This window comes from Mobula hypostoma, chromosome 13 (genome assembly GCF_963921235.1).
Source record: "Mobula hypostoma chromosome 13, sMobHyp1.1, whole genome shotgun sequence".
Lineage (NCBI taxonomy): Eukaryota > Metazoa > Chordata > Chondrichthyes > Myliobatiformes > Myliobatidae > Mobula > Mobula hypostoma.
The window spans coordinates 94969085-94993272 of NC_086109.1; the positions used below are offsets into that span (position 1 = coordinate 94969085).

The 24188-nt window shown below is 46.9% G+C and overlaps 1 protein-coding gene across 1 annotated transcript in view; it reads right to left on the reverse strand.

Annotated features, from left to right (window-relative positions):
* Positions 1 to 24188, reverse strand: part of rasgrf1 (Ras protein specific guanine nucleotide releasing factor 1) — a 123726-nt gene that overhangs the window by 17850 nt on the left and 81688 nt on the right. Inside the window, exons 13-22 of the mRNA XM_063066224.1 lie at positions 23502 to 23584; positions 21556 to 21804; positions 19624 to 19994; positions 11611 to 11736; positions 8243 to 8413; positions 7016 to 7122; positions 6453 to 6565; positions 4283 to 4343; positions 4098 to 4192; positions 2603 to 2687 (exon numbers count right to left, since the gene is read on the reverse strand). Of these exons, the coding sequence (XP_062922294.1) occupies positions 2603 to 2687; positions 4098 to 4192; positions 4283 to 4343; positions 6453 to 6565; positions 7016 to 7122; positions 8243 to 8413; positions 11611 to 11736; positions 19624 to 19994; positions 21556 to 21804; positions 23502 to 23584 (1461 nt within the window). The remainder of the gene's footprint in view (positions 1 to 2602; positions 2688 to 4097; positions 4193 to 4282; positions 4344 to 6452; positions 6566 to 7015; positions 7123 to 8242; positions 8414 to 11610; positions 11737 to 19623; positions 19995 to 21555; positions 21805 to 23501; positions 23585 to 24188) is intronic.

The window sequence follows — 24188 nt, forward strand, 5'->3', positions numbered from 1 at the left end:
CTTCAGTTCGGCGTTCAACACCATCATATCCCAGAAACTTGTGGGGAGACTGTCCTTGCTGGGTCTCAATGCCTCCCGCTGCAAATGGATGCTTGACTTCTTAACAGTAAGGCCACAGTCAGTCTGTGTGGGCAGCAACGTCTCTCGTCCCATTACGCTGAGCACTGGAGCTCCCCAGGGCTGTGAGCTCAGCCCGATGCTGTTCACACTGCTGACCCATGACTGTGTCGCAGGATCCAGTCAAACCACGTCGTCAAGTTTTCGGATGACACAACGGTGTTTGATCTTATCAAGAACGATGACGGGACGGAGTATGGAGAGGAAATGGAACAGCGGCGGATTGGTGTGAGAAGAACAACCTGAGCATGAAGATGGAGAAGACAAAGGAAATCATTGTGGACTTCAGGAATTTGCAGACAAGCCGTCCCCTCCTACCAAGTACATTGCTCCTCCATAGAGAGAGTACACAAGTTCTTGGGAGTGCACATCACAGATGACCTCACTTGGTCCCTTAATATCACCTCCCTGAACAAGAAGACACAGTGGCACGTCCACTTCCTAAGCAATCCCACCCCACCTTAACTGCGTTTGACAGGAGCACGATTCAGAGCGTCCTGTCAAGCTGCGTCTCCATCTGGTGTGGGAGCTGTCCAGCATCAGACCAGAAGTCCCTCCGAAGGACTGGGAGAACAGCTGAGAGGATCATAGGGGTCTCCCTACCGTCCATCGGGGACATTTATCAGGAGCACTGCGTACACAGGGCCCTTAGTATTATCAAGGATCCCACCCATCCATCCAGCATCCTCTTTGACTTGCTACCATCAGGCAGGAGACTCCGATGCATAAAAACAAGAACGGTCAGGATGAGAAACAGTTTCTTCCCCCAGGCTGTTAAGCTTCTGAACTCCCTGGTATATTGTACTTGAAGTGTTGCCGGTTAATCTGTTCTGTACCTGACAATATTTAATATCAGTTTGTTATTTATGTGTGATTCATCTGTAGATTTTATCCGTACCTTCATAAGTTATCGGGTGTTATGTGTACTGCTGTGCTTTACAACCTGGTTCAAACTTTGTTCTGTTTCGATATACATTATTTGGTTATATACATTATATGGTTACATACATTATATACATGTATACAGTTAAATGGCGGTAAACTTGACTTGATTTGTCGCCAGAATGTGTGGCAACACTTGTGAGCTGCCCCCAGCTCAACCTTAGGTTGTGTTGATTGTTAACACATTTCACTGAAAGCTTTGATGTACGTGTGATAAATAAATCTGGATCTGAGTCTATGAAGTAGGACCTATCATTTCTTCTGATGAAAAGCAGCGTGAGCTGCAAACCCTTCTGCAATAATCAGAAACAGGAAAGCTAAGGAAAGTCTGCTCCATCACGGGCACTAGGCTCCCCAGTATCCAGGACATCTTCAAGGAGCAATGCCTCAAAAAGGCAGCATCCATCATCGAGAACCCGCACCACCCAGGACATGCCCTCTTCTCATTCCTACCATCAGGGAGGAGGTGCAGAGGCCCGAAGGCACACAGGAACAGTTTCTTCTCCTCTGCCATCTGGTTTCTGAATGGACTTTAAACTCGTAAACACTACCTCACTACCACATGGAGAGGACTCTCTGTGTGGCAGAGGGTAAAGGAGGTTTAAGGCTTCTCAACACTGGGTACCAGGACAGGCTGGCAAGTGTAAAACTGATGTCAAATGGACGAGTTTAGCAATGGGACAACTCTCTTATGACATGCAGAGGCTCTGCTCTCAATGATAGCCCTGTGGGCCCATATTAGCAAAAAGTGGCATAGCAGTTAACACAGTGCTTTACAGGGGCATCTGTGCTTTACAGGGGCAGCCGCTGTCTATAAGGTGGTTGTACGTTCTTCCCGTGACGGTGTGGTTTCCTTCAGGTGCTCGAGTTCCGTCCCACATTCCAAAGGTGTACCAGTTAGGGTTAGTGAGTTGTGGGCATGGTCCCTTGACCCCAGAAGTGTGGCAACACTTTGTGGGCATCCCCAGCACAATCCTCACTGATAGGATTTGTGTATGCAACCATTTATTTCAGCTTTATTTATCACGTGCGCATCAAAACATACAGTGAGATGTGCCATTTGTGTTAACAAGGATGTTCTGGAGGCAGCCTGCTAGTGTCGCCACACATTCTGGTGCCAAGGTAGCGTGCCCACGAAGCTCGGCAGAACAACACAGAACCCAACAAGCAACAAAACAACTGCAAAACAAGCCCCGTTCCTCTTTGACACAAATGACACATTACACTGCATGTTTTGATGTATATTTGGAAAATAAATCTAGTTTTTAATCTTTAATAGATTCTGAAGTAAGTATTTGACTCCTACGAGGTTTCTATGATGGTTGACAATTCCCTTTGTGGAACGTTCTGTGTTTGATCCACAATCTTGAGCCTGCCCTGCATTTCATTATGTCATTTCAAATCTCATTTTTCTTAACAATCTTATCCAAGAAAGATTAATTCAGCTTAACGTTGTAACTATCAATGGGCCTTTCACCGGAGACCAGAGGCACTTCAGTGAAGAAACACAACCCTTCATGGTTTATTGAGTGGCTGCACTCACATCATTGAAATGTTTGGTGGTTTTCATAATGTACGGGGCTCTCTCATTCTTTTCGGGCTTCATCCAACCTTGACCAAAGAACTCCCTGCGTGGAAAGCAAACAAGTAAGCATTTCACTCAGCACAAGTATTGTCTGCTAACACCTCCCCGCGTCTTGTAAAATGAGAAATAATCACACAGGCAATTTCACAATTTTGAGGAGACAATGGGAGAGAACACAATGGAGATTTTTAAATGAGAGGTTCATTTCATAGAATAGAGTGGAGAAGCTGCTTGTACTTTCTACAGCACCACAGCACAGCACAGGCCCTTCGGCCCACAATGTGCTGACATCGTAATCTGCTCTAAAATCAATCTAACCCTTCCCTCCTACATAGCTCTGCCCTCTTCTACCATCCTTGTGCCAATCTAAGAGTTTCTAATGTTCCTGCCTCTACCACCCCTGCTGGTAGCAAGTTCCATGCACTTAGCACTCTCCGTGTAAAACAAAACTAACTCTGGCACTCCCCATCCCCCAAACTTTCCTCCAGTCACGTTTTTTTGTCTTAATTGTGTTATTCCTTGTAAACATTATGCTTTACGTTGTATTTCACTTCTTTTATGTCTTTTACATTTCTTTTTCATCTTGAACGTGATTCTGGAACAGTTGGAGCCTGTGATTTGCAGTTTGGAGATCGTTTGGGTGTTTTAGCGCTCTGCAGTCTCCGAGAGGATTCTGGGAGGCAGAGGCAGTGTGCGGAAGCCTCGTGGCGAGGAGGCTATGAGCCGATGTTCAATTCTATTTTGCTGATTAAGGTGATGAGGGAGATTGAGACGCTGGCTGCCTGCCTGCTGAGGGATCACTGTGTTTCCAGAGAGGGGTGACTGCCTTTTTATTGCTGGTGAGATCACTCTGCTACGGAGAGGGAGAATGTTGCCCAGGTCTTCTGCGTTTCTCATGGTCTCATGGCTTTTTTTTGTATTCTGTGTATTTTGCCTGATCCTTCTTGTTTTTTGTGTGCGGGGGAGGGGGATTTGGGAGTCGACATGCCGTTTTCATTTTCGTTCGTTTTTTTTGTGCAGGGAGGAAGGATCTGGGGGTTTGATGATAATCCTGTCGTTGTTTTCTTGCTTTCATGGCTATCTGGAGAAGAATAATTTCAGAGTTGTATATTTTGATAATAAGTAACCCTTTGAACCTTTTCTTGTGAATGCTGCCTGTATGACTCTATGTCCCTGTGACACTGCTACTCGTTTTCCATTGCTCTCTCTGTACATATACTTGCACAGATGACAACAGACTCAGCTTGGAGTCCCTTTGTAGGACACAAGAAATCGATAGAGGAGTGATGCTCCTCCAAGACCACCACTCCACATCCCCCCCCCCAATTGAACAGCCCTGTTGAACACCAGAAACATAACCTCCAATTCCCACTTGTTGGAGAACCTCAGGTGACTCAGAACCGAAATGTAGGAGGTCACCTTTCATCATAAAGGAGAAGGAACAGTGACTTACTCGTATGGAATGCACCCAAAGACCAGGTGATCCAACAGTGTCAGCTCTTCAGCAATCTCCAGCGCAGAGAGATTCTCAAAAGTCTCTTCTTCCGACTTTTCAAAGAGAGGGAAATAAGAGGGAGCTTCAGTGTAAAGATCCTAAATGACGGCAGTCTCAAACTGAAGAGTAAAATTCATACCAACCGTGTTCATAATCTCTTCCAGTGAGATTTGGTTATCTGCCGGGTCATCTTCATTCAGTGTCCTGGGAATTGGAAACAGAAAATTAGCAGGCCTTTACAATACGGAAAGGATGGTGAGGAAGCTATTCGGAGAGGACATTAAGCACAGAGATACAAGTACAAAATCCATCAAGACCTTTGTTAAAAACAAGTTGTTTTTCCCACTGCGACCTGATACTTACACCAGCGATGTACCACTCTCTCTGTTAAAGTGGTGAGGGTAGAGGCTCTCACAACAATATCTAGACGACCACGTGAATTCTATACTGCCATCATAGAGAGCATCGTCACACTGTCTGGTTTGGTGCATTATCCTCTTGCAATAGTCAAAAACTACAGCAAACTGTAGGGTCAGCAGAGAAGATCACTGGCTGCTGTCTACCATCACTGCAGGACTTGTGTGTGTCCAGGACAAGGAAGGAGAAAGGAAAATCATTGCAGACACTACCCACCCTGTAAACGGCCTTTTCCAAAAACTCCCTTCAGGAAAGTACCTTAGGGCTATTAAAACAAAAAACTTCACACCATCTTAAAAGTTTCTTTCCTCATACTGTTAATCGGGTTAATCATTTTAGTTACCTCCCCATCTCCCTCTATCTATTACTCCCATCACTGCACTGCAAACACTTTAAACCACTGTTTATCATGCTAGTTATATTGTAAATACATGCTGGTAGGTATGTATTTATGCACATTGCATTCCATATCCATACTTTAATCTCTAACTTTATATTTTACATAATACTTTATTCTTTATATTGTTGAACGCTGTTGTTATTTGTTGCATGTCGCGCTCTGACCAACACACCACAGCAAATTCCTAATATGTGTAAAGGTACAGTACGTGGTGAATAAAGCTGATTCCTTGGCCAAGGCAGATGAAGCTATGGGCTGGGTGCTGATGAATGGAATTGGTACAGATGGGCAGCTGGTGGTCAGCATGGGCCTGAGGGCTGAAGGGTCTTCTCCCGTGCAGCAGGAAACCACGACTCTGGTCACAGGCTAGACATGGAGCTCGGCCCCAAAACTGCTCTGGAGTGAAACAACGAGAAACTTTGAACAGCACGGGCCTCCTTTCTGTGGGAGAGATGTTCATTAGGGTGGCTGTCAAGGCTTTCCCATTATGAGAAAACTGAAACCATGAGTCTTATACATACACAAAAGTGTCACAAACATTGGAGGAATTTCTATTTATGCAGAGAGCATTTGAAATGCAGGAAGTGGTTGAACTAATGATCGAGACAGAACTAGGAGGGAGTCAGATAAAGGATATTATTGTGGGGGTGGGGGATTGATTGAAGTGTCTGTGGGACAGGAACAACTGTAGATTCTGGATGAGTCATTCGGGCCAAATGATCACCTTCCGTGGTTTTTGGGGACTCTAGAGACAGCCGATGCTGGAATCTGGAGGAGGGAGCACTCTGCTGGTTCAGCTCAGTGGCATCCGTGGGGAGGGAGGAGCCTTCAGTGTTTCGAGCCAAAACCCCGCATCAAGATTCATGCACAGCTTCAACTCGAAACATCAACAGCTCCTCCCCGCCCACTGAAGCCGCTTGACCTGTTGTGTTTGTTTATTTATTTACAGTATGGTAATCGGCCCTTCCAGGCCAACAAGATCGTGTCACCCAATTACACCCATGTCAAAGTCAAAATAATTGATCATCAAAGACAACATATATGTAACCATATACTACCTTAAGGGTGGTGGGGTGGAGGTGTAAGGTGCTCATTCCTTCCCTTAGCCTGCAGGTCACCCTTGGGCAAGGTGTAGCATCTGCTTAGCACCCCCCCCCACCACCGGCCCCGATCAGGGTCACGTGAACCCATGGGAGCAGGTGGTGGATGGTCGTACGAGCAGCCGGTGCAGATCACAAGTCCTGGTTATGTGACCACTGATGTCAGACAGACAATCTCTGATAATGGCTGGGGTCACCCGTCTTGTAAAGTCACTGCCCAGAAGGCGGCAATGGCACTAATCTGCAGGGTGTTTCCCACAGATGGTCAGTCTCTATGTTATAGGTTCCGTAGAGCACCCTGTGGACTGCCCTGATGAGGTATTCCTTCTACCTGTGATTGGGATTCAGTTTTGCTGCGTATTTTCGTTGGCGTGTATCCCTGCTTGGGAAATGTACCTGATGATGTTGGCTGCTGCTTTCCTCTCCTGAGTGAGCAGTTCAGGGTCGTGAATGACTTCCTCCAGAAAACCAATCACTTTCATTTTCAGCTCCGAGTTTGCTTCAAAGTCCTTTGGGGGAAGAGGAATTAACAGTTAATGTTCCCAGGTCTTGCAATATTGCCAGCAATACTCCTCTGGCACCTCTTCCCTTAAATACAGCTAAATCAAAGCCACCTGCATCGTCTGCCAGGATGGCATCATTCATAAAATACGTATGGTTTCATATCCATGCTTCTCACATCGCCCCCCACCCCCGTCTCCCCACCTTCCCCCTCACCTGGTCTCACCCATCACCTGCCATCGTTCTCTCCTTTCCCTCCCCCACCTTGTAATTCTGGCTTCTCCCCCTGCCCCCTTCCTTTCCAGTCCCTGATGAAGGATCTTGGTCCAAAACGCTGACTGTTTGTTCCCCTCCATAGATGCTGCCTGACCTGCTGAACTCCTCTGGGATTTTGTCTGTGCGTTACTGTGGGTTTCCAGCATCTGCAAAATCTTTCGTGTTTACAGCCAAACACCCACCTGGGAATGCTTAGAGACCCAATGCCTCAACACGTTGAGTACCCGATTCGTAGCTGCTCTTCGGATAACAAATTCCTTGTCACAAATCCTCTGATCCGCAGGAAAGCCTGAATTCAATTAAGAAATCCATTGGGAAATAATTGGGCAGAGAACAACAGATATTAGCTCATCACACCGTCTAATGCGGGAGTTCCCATCTTTTTTACGCCATGGACCAACACCATTAAGCAAGGGGTCCGTGGAACCCCAGGTTGGGAACGCTTGGTTCAATGGTAGCTCGATACTCAGGGTTAGATTAGATATCTCTGTCTCACTGGAGGTTTCCTAACTTGAGCCTGACTGAGCAGTATTAGGCTTAAGTAAGTTATGACAAAAGATGACATACCCCTTTCTCAGCATGGGTCTTAGTGCTGGGCTTCCATGCCGAGTAGCTTTAAATTCCTTGGCGTTATTGTATCAGGGGATGAGTTCTGTAAGTGTCTTCACAAAGGGTGCAACAGCGCCTCTACTTTCTGAGACATTTGTGCAGATATGGCTCATCACTAAAACTTTGACGAACTTCTATAGATGCACAGCGGAGAGTATCTGAGCTGGTTGTGTCACAGCTTGTCATGGAAACACCAATGGCCTAAAGAAGAGTCTACAGAGAGTGGTGGATACAACCCTGTCCATCACAGGCAAAGCCCTCCCCATCAGTGAGCACATTCATATGGAGCACTGCCACAGAAACGGAGCACCCATCATCAAAGACCCCCTCCATCCAGGTCGTGCTCTAGCCTTTGGCTAGGAGGTTCAGAAGCCTTGGGTCCCACACCACCAGGATCAGGAACAATTATCACCCTACAACCATCAGGCTCCTGAATTGGTATGGATAACTTCAACCTCCACTACTCTAAACTGAATCAGCTTAGAGGAGTAACAGTGTGTGGGGGAGACTCTCAGAAACAGCGGGAGCGGGAGAGCCATTTGTCCACCCGACACACTTTCTCCCTCTGGATGTACTGATTAACCATTGGAACACTCTAGACTGTGTTCCGAGTTTGTGCCTTAACTTATGTGGTTTCTGTTGCTGCCTACATTTCAAAAGAATTCAAACAATTTATGTCTTGCTGATGGTGAATTTAAATGCACAAATCAGCCCCCTTCTTCTGTTGCGTTCTTTTAGAACCAATTACCAAGGTTTGGCATTAAGAAATCAGATTCTGTGTTTCAAAATCCAGAGACTACCTGCGCTGGCCAGTGACATACGCCTGAACTTCTCCTTGGTGGGAGTGCCCTCATTGGCACCTGCGGTTGCAATGGCAAAGGCCGAGGTGGCGGACAGGGCACTGCGGTTGTTCTCCATCTCCCGACTGGACGTGACCACCACTCCATTGTTGTAGGAAAACAGGGAGAATTCTGCAGAGATAAGATGGGTCACAGGTAATCCACAGCCCCCATAGCCGAGCGCTGATGTCTGTCGAGGTCGTGGCTCAATAGTCATTTTGTTTAGGTTCGTAGGGATGGTTTTCGGGACAGCTTGGGGAGTTAAGGATCAGGTTAGAGTTCAGGGAGAGGTATAAGGGAGAGTTGGAGGTCAGAGACGGTAAATGAAGATTCAGGGGCAGGAGCAGGGGTTCGGTTCAAGATGGCGCCAGTTGCATTTTCCATTAATGTAGTGGTGCTTATCACTGGCTTTGGGGCAGTGCTGGATTGTGTTGGTTATTAATGCAATTGGTGCTTTTCACTGTTAGTTTTGATGTACATGTGATAAATAAATCTGAATCTGGCTATCTTCAGTCATCAGTTTCTTACATGGTTCAATTTATATTGGCTGTGCCAAATTACGTATAATATAGTCTATGACATTCTTTACAGAGTCATTTAAAGTAACTTTATTATTGACAATGAACTGGACTGGTCAAAGAACACTGAGGCTGTCTACAAGCAGGGTCAGAGTCGTCTCTATTTCCTGAGGAGACTGAGGTCCTTTAACATCTGTCGGACGATGCTGAGGATGTTCTATGAGTCTGTGGTGGCCAGTGCTATCATGTTTGCTGTTGTGTGCTGGGGCAGCAGTCTGAGGGTAGCAGACACCAACAGAATCAACAAACTCATCCATAAGGCCAGTGATGTGGGGATGGAACTGGACTCTCTCACGGTGGTGTCTGAAAAGAGGATGCTGTCTAAGTTGCATGCCATCTTGGACAATGTCTCCCACCCACTACATAATGTACTGGGTGGGCACAGGAGTACATTCAGCTAGAGACTCATTCCACCGAGATGCAACACAGAGCATCATAGGAAGTCATTCCTGCCTGTGGCCATCAAACTTTACAACTCCTCCCTTGGAGGATCAGACACCCTGAGCCTATAGGCTGGTCCTGGACTTATTTCATAATTTACTGGCATAATTTACATATTACAAATTAACTATTTATGGTTTTATTACTATTTATTATTTATGGAGCAACTGTAACGAAAACCAATTTCCCCCGGGATCAATAAAGTATGACTATGACTATTAAAGTACATACATGTCACCATATACAACCCTGAGATTCGTTTTCTTGTGGGCATACTCAATAAATCCATAATAGAATAATAACCTTAATAGAATCAATAAAAGACCGTACCAACTCGGGTGTTCAATCAGTGTGCAAATACAAAAATAAAGAAATAAAAATAATAACAGAAATATGCTGAATAAAAAGAGGAAATTGAAAGTCTATAGAACATGACTGGGGTAAATATTGTTCCAATAGTAATATCTACAACTGGTGTCACCTCAAAGTCACTACACAATAGCATTAAACAATTAGGGCTACACGGCAATATTTATGTAAATCTCCAGAAAGCCACAACACTACACACCACTAGAATAGTCCGAAAGTTCCTGGCAACTGAGAAATGAGTGTGTGTGGCTATGCCTGTACCTCTGGTTTTATCAGCTTGAGCTGAGAAAAAATAAAAATGTAATAATAGCCATTCATAAGAAAATAAGAGAAAAAACTTGAAGCAGTAAGAAGCTATTCAGCTCCCAGCATCTGCTTCACGATTCAACAAGGTAAGTAAGAGCTGCCTTTCTCAGCACCACTGTCTTGTACTAAACCCATATCCCTTCATGTCCTTAACATTCAAGTGTCCTCTGTATTAATGATTTCATTCATCCCTATGCAATAGAGCTACTATATAATAAGAACTATATCATTGTTGGTACAAAATATTAATGGTGTAATTGATTTGGTAAAGTAAGAATAGATGTTTTTAAAGTGAAGGAAATGAAACAGATAAATAAATATATTAGATTCATATTAATTTATTTATCATATGTACACCAAGTGAAATCTATCATTTGCGTTAACAACCAACACACTCTAAGTATGTGTTGGAGGCAGCCTGCAAGTGTCTTCACACTTTCTGGCACCAACATAAAAAGGTCATAATGCTCACAAAAGAACACAGAATCCAACAAACAGCAAACAAGCCCCTTTCCTCCCTCCCACTCACACACACGGACTGTCCTCTAATCCCAGGGCAAGCCTGCCTGAAATACATCTCTTTCAGGATTGATGAGTCAGACTTAAACAAATATAACCTGCTCAAAAAGAATTACATAGAATCTCTGAGTTGGAGAAATGACATCTGAATTCATCGTTGAAAATGTTATTGAACAAAATTTAGGGTCGGAGGGCACAGCCTCAGAATAGAGGGACGCCCCCTTTAGAACAGAGATGGGGAATTTCTTTAGCCAGGAGGTGGTGAATCTGTGGAATTCATTGCCACAGACGGCTGTGGAGGCCAAGTCATTGGGTGTTGATAGGCTTTTGATTAGTCAGGGTATCTAAGGTTATGGGGAGAAGGCAGGAAGAATAATAAATCAGCCATGATGAAATGGCGGAGCAGACTCAATGGGCCAAATGGCCAAAATATGCTCCTATGTCTTATGGTCTAAAATTTGACGCTGTTACACGAAGTAATGATGGGGGCAGATGGCCAAAGGCTGGTCTTAAAGAGCATCCTGCAGGAGGAGAAGGTTTTAGAAGGGAATCCCAGATTTTAGGACCTGTGGGGCAAATGATAAATGAGTAGAAGAAGCTGGTATTGGAAGACTGCAGTGAGGACAGACGGTTAGGGATGAAGATGTCATATTGTTATGGCTGGAGCAGTTGGAGATGGTTGTCCTGAGAGGGAGATTTCTAGGGCTGGAGGTGGTCACGTCAAGAAGGAGAGTTCTAGGGCTGGAGGTGGTCATGTTGAAAGGGATTTTTTCTGGGGATTGGAGATGGTCATGTTGAGAGTGAAATTTTTGAGATCTGCAGGTGGTCATGTTGACAGGAGAGTTCTTTGTCTGGAGGCTGGTAGTGGTCACGTTGAGAGGCATTGTTTTGGGGGCTGGAGGTGATCATGCCTCAAGGAAGAGTTCTGGAGGCTGGAGGTGGTTGTGTTGAAAGGGATTGGAGGTAGTCATGTCAGGAGGGAGAATTCTGGAGTCTGGAGGCTGAAGAGGTTACAGAGACAGGGAACTATGAGAGTTTGGAGCAGGTTACAGAGACACTACATTCCAGGATTGTTTGATCCCCTGATTAGTTGACACTAAACTCTTTGCTCCTTACCTGAAGAGTTCTTTGTTTTCAGTTTTTTTGGAGTCGTTGGAGATTTTGTCGGTGATGTTTCTGTCTCATCCTCATCGCTCAGGTTTTGCTCAATCTCGGAATCTTCCTTCACCGTCCTTGCCGTACCTACATATGAATGCGAGATTCATTATATGTCTGGAGGGCTGAGAGCTCTCAATCGATTCACTGCTTTGCCCACATCCCACCCGAATCCAGGAAACAATCTCTTCCTGTTGACTGGGAAATTAGTGAAATTATTTTATTTTATTTATAGAAACAGCATGGTAACAGGCCTTCCTGGTCCAACAAGCCCACGTCGTACAATTACACCTATGTGACCAATTAACCTACTAACCTGTATGCCTTTGAGAGGTGAGAGGTGAGAGGAAACGGGAGCACCTGGAGGAAATCCACAAGCGTCTTACAGACAGTGAAAGGAATTGAACCCAGGTTTCCAGCACTGTAATAGTGTTACACTGACTGCTACACCACTACCTGGGGATACGAATTGACAATAAACTGGACTGGTCAAAGAACACTGAGGCTGTCTACAAGAAGGGCCAGAGTCGTCTCTATTTCCTGAGGAGACAGAGGTCCTTTAACATCTGCCGGACGATGCTGAGATGTTCTACGAGTCTGTGGTGGCCAGTGCTATCATGTTTGCTGTTGTGTGCTGGGGCAGCAGGCTGAGGGTAGCAGACACCAACAGGATCAACAAACTCATTCATAAGGCCATTGATGTTGTGGGGATGGAACTGGACTCTCTGACGGTGGTGTCTGAAAAGAGGATGCTGTCCAAGTTGCATGCCATCTTGGACAACATCTCCCATCCACTACATAATGTAGTGGGTGGGCACAGGAGTACATTCAGCCAGAGACTCATTCCACCGAGATGCAGCACTGAGCGTCATAGGAAGTCTTTCCTGCCTGTGGCCATCAAACTTTACAACTCCTCCCTTGGAGGGTCAGACACCCTGTGCCAATAGGCTGGTCCTGGACTTATTTCATAATTTACTGGCATAATTTACATATTACTATTTAACTATTTATGGTTCTATTACTATTTATTATTTATGGTGCAACTGTAACGAAAACCAGTTTCCCCCGGGGTTAATAAAGTATAACTATGACTATGACTATGACTGTGACACCACCATTGGCCTTTTTTAGAGTCTTTTTTAGCCTTAAAGGAGCCTGGCTGTGATGGGTGACTTCAGGAGTAAGCAGTCTACAGTTAGAACCCTTTTTGCTCTCACCTGCCTCACTCTACATGTCAACTTGGCTTGAAACACCAGATCATGTTACCAGCCATGGAAATGTCTGAGCTCCAACTTCCCCAGTAGGTTGGGAAGCGGCTGTTAGTTCTGTAATAAATGACACACAAACTGACCGACCAAGCGCAGCTCCACAAGGGAATATTTCCTGTAGATTGCTGCTCACTCATATCATTGTACATGAAATTGAACTCCTCCGGCTCACACACACCTTCCCACCATGTTGCCAGAGCAACAGACATAAAATACTGGAGGAACTCAGCAGGTCAGGCAGTATCTATGGAAAAGATATAAAGAGTCGACATTTCAGGCTGAGTCCCTTCGTCGGGACTGGACATCCGTGGTGAAAATGAGGTGGTCAGGGCCAGGGGATTTGAAAGTTGTCGAGGAGTTCGAGAGCTTGTGAAGTGTCACAGATGAAGGTGGGAAGGGACTGAACCAAGGGGGATAAAATGGAGTCGGGGTGCGTGAACACGAGTTCAGTGAGGCAGGAGCAGGCAGAGACAATGGGCCTTCCCGGACAGTCAGGTTTGTGGATCTTGGGTAGGACATACAGGCAAACAGTACAGGATGCAGCGTCTACACCCTCCTGCTGGAAGCCCAAGCCAGGTGGGCTGGACATGTGGTCAGAATGCCAGACAGCCAATTGCCTGAGCAGCTGCTGTACGGAGAACTGTGTCAGGGCAAGTGCTCAGTCGGGGGGGGGGGGGGCAGAAGAAATGTTACAAAGACTGCCTTAAAGCGTCCCTCAAAGGCCTGGGTGTCGACATCAACACTTGGGAGACGCTTGCCCTCGACCGTCCAGCTTGGCGCAGCAAGATCACCACAGGAGCCCGTGTAGCTGAAGTCAGGCGCATCATCGAGGCGCAACGAAAGCGTGCTGTGCGCAAGGCCCGAGCAGCATCCACTGCCACGACAGCACCCACCCACTTGTGTCCCACGTGTGGGCGAGCCTTCAGGGCCCGGATTGGCCTCATCAGTCACCTCCGGACCCACAGCCAACAATCTCCCATTTGACTTTGAAGCCATGGTCATCTTCGACTACGAAGGACGAACAACAACAACAACAACACGGTAAGGCAACGAGGTTGGTGGCGGTGGGTGGGAGATCTCCAGAGTTGGTGAGGCTGGTGATGGTGTGGGAGACAATGGACACCATATTGCCATTTTGTTTTTTTTTCAAGTTTTATTCAGCAACAATACACTAAACGAGAGCTTCATAAACTATGAACCATTTCAAATTAATATAGTTATTGCTTTCTGCAGCACATTTGAGCCCCTGAGGACCCGGGCACAGGCGTAACCCTGGAAGAGGGGCAGGAAACGGGCTCAGGCAGACCCTTTGACACTCTGCCGCCTGGACCCGTGAGTGGCCTGCTCGGCCAGGCCAACACGTTGCCAATCACACATTGTGAGTGACCGAGAGGGACGGTGCCTCCTCGAACTGGACAGAGTGCAGCAGTTCAACAAGGCACACGGTTCATACTCTCAGCTGAATCAGAGATTCAAGTGTATTGTCATTCCTCAGTACGTGAGGGTAAAGAGGAATGAAATGATTGTTACTCTGAATCTGATGCAGCATAAAAAACTCAGATTAGCATAAAGAACATAACAAAGAAACAGAAAAACCACAGTATATATAAATACAACAGTACTCCTAGAAAACACAATGTACCAGTGACTGTTATATACATATTCTGATTGTATGTAGATAAATTGAAGCTGGGTGATGTGTATGTAGGGCCTGTTGGGGGTGGGGGTCAGGTTATTGTGATGTAAGTGTTGGCCAAACCATCGACTGCTGTACCCTGAGAACCCTGACACCCTGATACGATTTGTAAAACTATCCCCTTCCTGATATTACCATCTCACCACCCAGGCCATGCTGTCATCTCACTGCTGCCATCGGGAAGAAGGTACAGGAGCCATAGGACCCACACCACCAAGTTCAGGAACAGTTATTACCCCTCAACCATCAGGTCCCACACCACCAGGTTCAGGAACACTTATTACCCCTCAACCATCAGGTCCCACACCACCAGGTTCAGGAACAGTTATTACCTCTCAACCATCAGCTCCCACACCACCAGGTTCAGGAACAGTTATTACCCCTCAACCAGCAGGTCCCATACCACCAGGTTCAGGAACAGTTATTACCCCTCAACCATCAGGTCCCACACCACCAGGTTCAGGAACAGTTATTACCCTCAACCATCAGCTCCCACACCACCAGGTTCAGGAACAGTTATTACCCTACAACCATCAGCTCCCACACCGCCAGGTTCAGGAACGGTTATTACCCTTCAACCATCAGGTCCCACACCACCAGGTTTAGGAACAGTTATTACCCCTCAACCATCAGGTCCCACACCACCAGGTTCAGGGACAGTTATTACCCCTCAACCATCAGGTCCCACACCACCAGGTTCAGGAACAGTTATTATCCGACAACCATCAGGACCCACACCACCAGGTTCAGGAACAGTTATTACCCCTCAACCAGCAGGTCCCATACCACCAGGTTCAGGAACAGTTATTACCCCTCAACCATCAGGTCCCACATCACCAGGTTCAGGAACAGTTATTACCCCTCAACCATCAGGTCCCATACCACCAGGTTCAGGAACACTTATTACCCCTCAACCATCAGGTCCCACACCACGAGGTTCAGGAACCGTTATTATCCGACAACCATCAGGACCCACACCACCAGGTTCAGGAACAGTTATTACCCCTCAACCAGCAGGTCCCATACCACCAGGTTCAGGAACAGTTATTACCTCTCAACCATCAGGTCCCACATCACCAGGTTCAGGAACAGTTATTACCCCTCAACCATCAGGTCCCATACCACCAGGTTCAGGAACAGTTATTACCCTTCAACCATCAGGTCCCACACCACCAGGTTCAGGGACAGTTATTACACCTCAACCATCAGGTCTCACACCACCAGGTCAGGAACAGTTATTATCCCTCAATCATCAGGTCCCACACCACCAGGTTCAGGAACAGCTATTATCCTACAACCATCAGGTCCCACACCACCAGGTTCAGGAACAGTTATTACCCTCAACCATCAGGTCCCACACCACCAGGTTCAGGAACAGTTATTACCCTACAACCATCAGCTCCCACACCGCCAGGTTCAGGAACGGTTATTACCCCTCAACCATCAGGTCCCACACCACCAGGTTCAGGGACAGTTATTACCCCTCAACCATCAGGTCCCACACCACCAGGTTCAGGAACAGTTATTACCCCTCAACCATCAGATCCCACACCACCAGGTTCAGGAACAGTTATTACCCCTCAACCATCAAGTCTCACACCACCAGGTTCAGGAACAGTTATTACCTCTCAACCATCAGGTCCCACACCACCAGGTTCAGGAACAGTTATTACCCTCAACCATCAGGTCCCACACCACCAGGTTCAGTAACAGTTATTACCCTACAACCATCAGCTCCCACACCGCCAGGTTCAGGAACGGTTATTACCCCTCAACCACATCAGGTCCCACACCACCAGGTTCAGGGACAGTTATTACCCCTCAACCATCAGGTCCCACACCACCAGGTTCAGGAACAGTTATCACCCCTCAACCATCAGGTCCCACACCACCAGGTTCAGGAACAGTTATTACCCCTCAACCATCAGGTCCCAAACCACCAGGTTCAGGAACAGTTATTACCCCTCAACCATCAGGTCCCACACCACCAGGTTCAGGGACAGTTATTACCCCTCAACCATCAGGTCCCACACCACCAGGTCCAGGAACAGTTATTACCCCTCAACCAGCAGGTCCCACACCACCAGGTTCAGGAACAGTTATTACCCTACAACCATCAGGTCCCACACCACCAGGTTCAGGAACAGATATTACCCTCAACCATCAGGTCCCACACCACCAGGTTCAGGAACAGTTATTACCCTCAACCATCAGCTCCCACACCACCAGGTTCAGGAACAGTTATTACCCTACAACCATCAGCTCCCACACCGCCAGATTCAGGAACGGTTATTACCCCTCAACCATCAGGTCCCACACCACCAGGTTCAGGGACAGTTATTACCCCTCAACCATCAGGTCCCACACCACCAAGTTCAGGAACAGTTATTACCCCTCAACCATCAGGTCCCACACCACCAGGTTCAAGAACAGTTATTACCCTACAACCATCAGGTCCCACACCGCCAGATTCAGGAACGGTTATTACCCCTCAACCATCAGGTCCCACACCACCAGGTTCAGGGACAGTTATTACCCCTCAACCATCAGGTCCCACACCACCAGGTTCAGGAACAGTTATTACCCCTCAACCATCAGATCCCACACCACCAGGTTCAGGAACAGTTATTACCCCTCAACCATCAAGTCTCACACCACCAGGTTCAGGAACAGTTATTACCTCTCAACCATCAGGTCCCACACCACCAGGTTCAGGAACAGTTATTACCCTCAACCATCAGGTCCCACACCACCAGGTTCAGTAACAGTTATTACCCTACAACCATCAGCTCCCACACCGCCAGGTTCAGGAACGGTTATTACCCCTCAACCATCAGGTCCCACACCACCAGGTTCAGGGACAGTTATTACCCCTCAACCATCAGGTCCCACACCACCAGGTTCAGGAACAGTTATCACCCCTCAACCATCAGGTCCCACACCACCAGGTTCAGGAACAGTTATTACCCCTCAACCATCAGGTCCCAAACCACCAGGTTCAGGAACAGTTATTACCCCTCAACCATCAGGTCCCACACCACCAGGTTCAGGGACAGTTATTACCCCTCAACCATCAGGTCCCACACCACCAGGTCCAGGAACAGTTATTACCCCTCAACCAGCAGGTCCCACACCACCAGGTTCAGGAACAGTTATTACCCTACAACCATCAGGTCCCACACCACCAGGTTCAGGAACAGATATTACCCTCAACCATCAGGTCCCACACCACCAGGTTCAGGAACAGTTATTACCCCTCAACCATCAGGTCCCACACCACCAGGTTCAGGAAGAGTTATTACCCTACAACCATCGGGTCCCACACCACCAGGTTCAGGAACAGTTATTACCCTCAACCATCAGGTCCCACACCACCAGGTTCAGGAACAGTTATTACCCTCAACCATCAGCTCCCACACCACCAGGTTCAGGAACAGTTATTACCCTACAACCATCAGCTCCCACACCGCCAAGTTCAGGGACAGTTATTACCCCTCAACCATCAGGTCCCACACCACCAGGTTCAGGAACAGTTATCACCCTTCAACCATCAGGTCCCACACCACCAGGTACAGGAACAGCTATTATCCTGCAACCATCAGGTCCCACACCACCAGGTTCAGGAACAGTTATTACCCTCAACCATCAGCTCCCACACCACCAGGTTCAGGAACAGTTATTACCCTACAACCATCAGCTCCCACACCGCCAGGTTCAGGAACGGTTATTACCCTTCAACCATCAGGTCCCACACAACCAGGTTTAGGAACAGTTATTACCCCTCAACCATCAGGTCCCACACAACCAGGTTCAGGGACAGTTATTACCCCTCAACCATCAGGTCCCACACCACCAGGTTCAGGAACAGTTATTACCCTACAACCATCAGGTCCCACACCACCAGGTTCAGGAACAGTTATTACCCTCAACCATCAGGTCCCACACCACCAGGTTCAGGAACAGTTATTACCCCTCAACCATCAGGTCCCACACCACCAGGTTCAGGAACAGTTATTACCCCTCAACCATCAGGTCCCAAACCACCAGGTTCAGGAACAGTTATTACCCCTCAACCATCAGGTCCCACACCACCAGGTTCAGGGACAGTTATTACCCCTCAACCATCAGGTCCCACACCACCAGGTTCAGGAACGGTTATTACCCCTCAACCATCAGGTCCCACACCACCAGGTTCAGGGACAGTTATTACCCCTCAACCATCAGGTCCCACACCACCAGGTTCAGGAACAGTTATTACCCCTCAACCATCAGGTCCCACACCACCAGGTTCAGGAACAGTTATTACCCTACAACCATCAGGTCCCACACCACCAGGTTCAGGAACAGTTATTACCCTCAACCATCAGGTCCCACACCACCAGGTTCAGGAACAGTTATTACCCCTCAACCATCAGGTCCCACACCACCAGGTTCAGGAACAGTTATGAGCCCTCAACCATCAGGTCCCAAACCACCAGGTTCAGGAACAGTTATTACCCCTCAACCATCAGGTCCCACACCACCAGGTTCAGGAACAGTTATTACCCCTCAACCATCAGGTCCCACACCACCAGGTTCAGGAACAGTTATTACCCCTCAACCATCAAGTCCCACACCACCAGGTTCAGGAACAGTTATTACCCTACAACCTGAATCAAAGAGGACAAGTTCTCTCAATTTCACTCACCCCAACACTGAAGTGTACCCTCAATCTATGGACTCAGTTTCAAGGGCTCTTCATCTCATGTTTTCAATATTTGTTGCTTATTTATTTGTTTTTATTTTGATTGATTTTTTTTCTTTTTGTATTTGTACAATTTATTGTGTTTTGCACACTGGTTGTTTTTCCATCCTGTTGAGTGCAGTTTTTTCATTGATTCTACTGTGTTTCTTTGTATTTACTGTGAGTGCCACAAGAAAGTGAATCTCAGGGTAGGACATGCTGACATATCTGTACTTTGATAATAAATTTACTTTGAACTTTTAATGCTGTGGGCATTGACAGCTTACCTCCTTTGCCCGGACCAGAATCTTCAGCTTTGTCTGATTTGGATTCGGGCTCATCGGAGAGTTTATTGGAGTAGTTACTGGAGAAGTAGAGTTTGTTGATGTCCAGGCTGGTCTTGCTGAAGGGGGACGATGAGGAGTAGATGCTTGCATAGCCGTTGGACGAGCAGGTCACGGTGGCGAGATCCAGGGCTTTGCCTCCAGTGATAATGGGAATATTAAGAGAAAGCTTCCTCCTCCGAATAGGTGACGACGTCTTCGAAATGGAAAGGGGCGGAGGGGAGGAGAATTTCCGGCTCGCTCGTGGGGACTTTGGGGGCTCCCTGTACAGGAGTTTGTTATTTTGGCTGCTTGCAAGAAAGAGTTCAAGTGACCTGTGTTTGAGAGGAAATCTAATGTTAGTAGGGTTGCCGAGATATAACGACTGCATTTTATTTAATCAAAAGTATCATTATACAATTAGGGTTGATTGAATCCTGATGAAGGGTCTGAGCCCGAAATGTCGACTGTTTATTTCTCTCCATAGATGCCGCCTGAGCTGCTGAGTTCCTCCAGCATGTTGTGTGTGTTACTATGAAGTCCAACACACTTTGCTGAACAGAACACTAAACAGTACAACGTAATACAGGCCCTTCAGCCCACGATGTTGTGCCAACCTTTAAACCTACTCTACGATCAATCTAATGCTTCCCTCCTACATAGCCCTCCACTCTTCTCTCATCCATTTGTCTGTCTGAGAGTTTCTTAATAATATATCTGCCTCTATCGCCACCCTGGCAGTGTGTTCCGCACATCCACCAATCCCTGGGCAAAAACCTACTTCTGATCCCCATATATTTTCCTCCAGTCACCTTAAAAGTGAGCTATATTCTTTATAATTAGCCCTTTCGCTGTGTGGGCATGTGGCCAAGTGATTAAGGCATTGGACTCGTGACCTGAAGGTCGTGAGTTCGAGCCCCAGCTGAGGCAACGTTTTGTGTCCTTGAGCAAGGCACTTAACCACACAGTGCTCTGCGACGACACTGGTACCAAGCTGTATGGGTCCTAATGCCCTTCCCTTGGACAACGTTGGTGTCGTGGAGAGGGGAGACTTGCAGCATGGGCAACTGCTGGTCTTCCATACAGCCCTGCCCAGGCCTGCGCCCTGGAGAGTGAAGACTTTCCAGGCGCAGATCCACGGTCTCGCAAGACTAACGGATGCCTTTAGCCCTTTCGGACAACTGTAACGGACGATGCTGGTGATTCTCTGTAAAAGGAGCTGTAACAATCACAATGATTCCTCAGGTAATTAACTACAATTGGCTGTGACTGTCCTAAAGAGATGATGCTGAAGAAGGGAAACCAGTGTGGTAGAGACACAACGGACTGCAGATGCTGCATTCTGGAGGTAAACAAGCAAGCTTCCGGAGGAACTGAGTGGGTCAGTGGAGGAAAATGGACAGTTGACGTTTCTGGTTGAGAGGGACCGTTCACCTGGACTGAAAGGGAGTGGTGACAGTCAGGTGAGATGAGGAAAGTGATGAGGGGACGAGATGGTGCAGGAACTGGCAGGTGATGGGTGGATCCAGGTGAGGAGTGATGGTAGGGTAGGTGGGTCACATGGAGGAGTGACCCTTGTCGTGCAGACATGTCCCAGAAATCTGCCACACCAGGAGTTATTGGTAACAAACAGTTCTTGGAGACTGAGAACCGAATGTTTTCAATTGTGTGCCCAATGAAGACGATTTCATGAACATTTTGTTGACATCGCTGTACATGTGATCAGAACAATTATTTTCCACTTGCACGTACGTTTGCACACATACACACAAACATGCATGTATGCACACACACAGACAAGCAAATGCATACGTGCATGCAAACGTACACACACGCAATGGCACACAGACACACAGAGGGGGTTCAACGTGTCATACGATAATACACAGACGTCACCTTGCAGGTATTGCACTTATTGGCTTCTTGTAAATGGCGATGAGTTTGTCCAGCACCACGTCAGCCGTGGTGAATACACGGTACGAATGCAGGAATGTGTTGAGGAAGTCTATGCTTAGGAAGCGCAGGTCAGTCAGGCGTTCCAGCAGACGTTCCACGGTTGCATAGCGAATCTGGAGAACTTTGCAGGAGTTGAGAGTCTTGCTGAACCTGATATCCACATCGTCACAGTAAAGGCTGGTGTCAGACCTGTCGGTTACAACAAAACCAGGGTGATGATCTCGCTCAGCAAAGGCTGGCGCTGCCAGTGCAATGGAGACGATATAGTTCAGACTAAAGTTCCAGATGAAGTTTGATAGATTCCTGATAAAGTGTGATTTCAATGGATAGTATTAAGATATAAAAGAGGAGATGTGTCTATTTAAAGTCAGAGAACAGTCACAATCTCATCAAAAATGTCTTAACAGGATGGAAAGACTAATCTGTCCCAATATTCCTAGTAGCTTATTCTCAATATTCCTTGAAGAGCTGCCCATACATACTTTTCCTTAATGATAATTTGATGTATAGATACGGCCACACTCGAACAGTTACTTGTACGTTGTGTTTTATGGGATTGCTTTTATATTTATATTTATTCTGTTCTTCATATTTTTGTGTTTCTTTTGTGCTGCATCAGATCTGGAGTAACAATTGTTTCATTCTCCTTTACATTCGCGTACTGAAAATGATAATAAACAAACTTGAAACTTGAACTTGAAAATAGCTTTAAAATTCTGCCATGAATTTTATTTAGAGATACAGCACAGTAACAGGCTCTTCCAACCCAGCCAGTCCGCACTGTCCAGTTACACACATGTGATGAATTAACCTACTAACCCGTATGTTTTTGGAACGTGGGAAGAAACCAGAGTAACTGGGGAAAAGCCCACATGGTCACGGAGAGAACGTACAAACTCCTTGCATACAGCAGTGGGAACTAAACCTGGAAGCATTAGGCTAATTTCACGCTACTGTGCTGTCCCAATGTTCTCTCACATCCCTTCTCATTGTCGGCCAAATGGTGAAATGGTCTCTAATGGTCTACAACAGCCCAGCGACACACTCTGTTTCGTTTCTGACTTCTGTCTTCACCTGGTTGTTAATCTGATGGCAGTCTAAGCTGCCATGCTGTTTCTTGTTCCTGATTGATCAAATTGACTGGCTGGATTTGAAGTAACCTTTTCCTATTTCTGGCGCAGTGACTTGGACAATATGTGACCAAGTTCTGTTGCATTATTAATTAATTTATTGAGGTACGGCGTGGATCAGGCTCTCCTGACCCTTTCAGCCATGCCACCCAGCAATCCCCCTATTTAACCCTAGCCTAGTCATGGGCACGTGTGTGGGTATGTGGCCAAGTGGTTAAGGCATTGGACTAGCGACCTGAAAGTCGTGAGTTCGAGCCCCAGCCGAGGGAACGTGTTGTGTCCTTGAGCAAGGCACTTAATCGCACATTGCTCTGCGACGACACCGGTGCCAAGCTGTATGGCTCCTAATGCCCTTCCCTTGGACAACAGTGGTGTCATGGAGAGGGGAGACTTGCAGCATGGGCAACTGCTGGTCTTCCAGGCCTGCCTGCGCCCTGGAGAGTGAAAACTTTCCAGGCACAGATCCATGGTCTTGCAAGACTAACGAATGCTTTTAACAGTCATGGGACAATTTACAATGACCAATTAACCTGCCAACCAGTACGTCTTTGGACTGTGGGAGGAAACCGGAGCACCCGGAAGAATCCCACACATTCACGGGGAGAACATACAGGCAGCGGTGAGAATTGAAGCCTGTACTGTAATGCACTGCGCTAACCACTACGCTACCATGCCACCCCAGTGGGTAATGGAACACTCTCCCTGCGCCCCAGTGTCTGAGAGAGGCAAGTGCAGGTGCAGGCAATCGTCACTTACTTAATCATCTGTGGAACTGTGACTTTGGAATTTTCTTCAAACGCGTTCATCATCAGACCGTTGCATCGAATGTTATCTATGCACTAGTAGGACAGGAATAATTAAGTATGTAAAATCAAATAGTTCAGATCTTAAATCAAAGTACAAACCGTTGGACAGAAAGTTTTGAACAACCTGATGAAAGGTTGCATCTGAAATGTAAACTCGGACCTGCGTGCCACCACCAGCAATTTCAGTTCTTACATCTAAGTATACTTTTTGTTCTGAAGGAAAAGTACACTCATGAGATCTAAGGACTGAAATTACAGCTAGAAAATTATCCAACTGCTTACTAGAGGGCATGCGTTTAAAGTGGGGGGGGGGAGTTCAAAGGAAATACGTGAGGCCGTTTCTTACAGAGAGTGGGAGCCTGAAACGTGCTGCAGGGAGAGGTGGGGGAGGTGCAGTTCCCTCATCTCACATGCTGAAGAATCTTAGGGGTAAAAGCCGAGAGCATGCTTGGGAATTGGGCAAGGACCTTGACACAAAGCCAGTGGAAAGGGCAGGAAGAGAGCAATAGAATGGAAAGCTCTTTCAACAGGCTGGCAAAGGGATGATAGGCCAAGCAGTCCTTGTCCTCATGCTAACCCCCGTACTGTCCAGAACATCTTCAAGGAAAAATGTCTCCAAAAGGTGGCATCTACCATT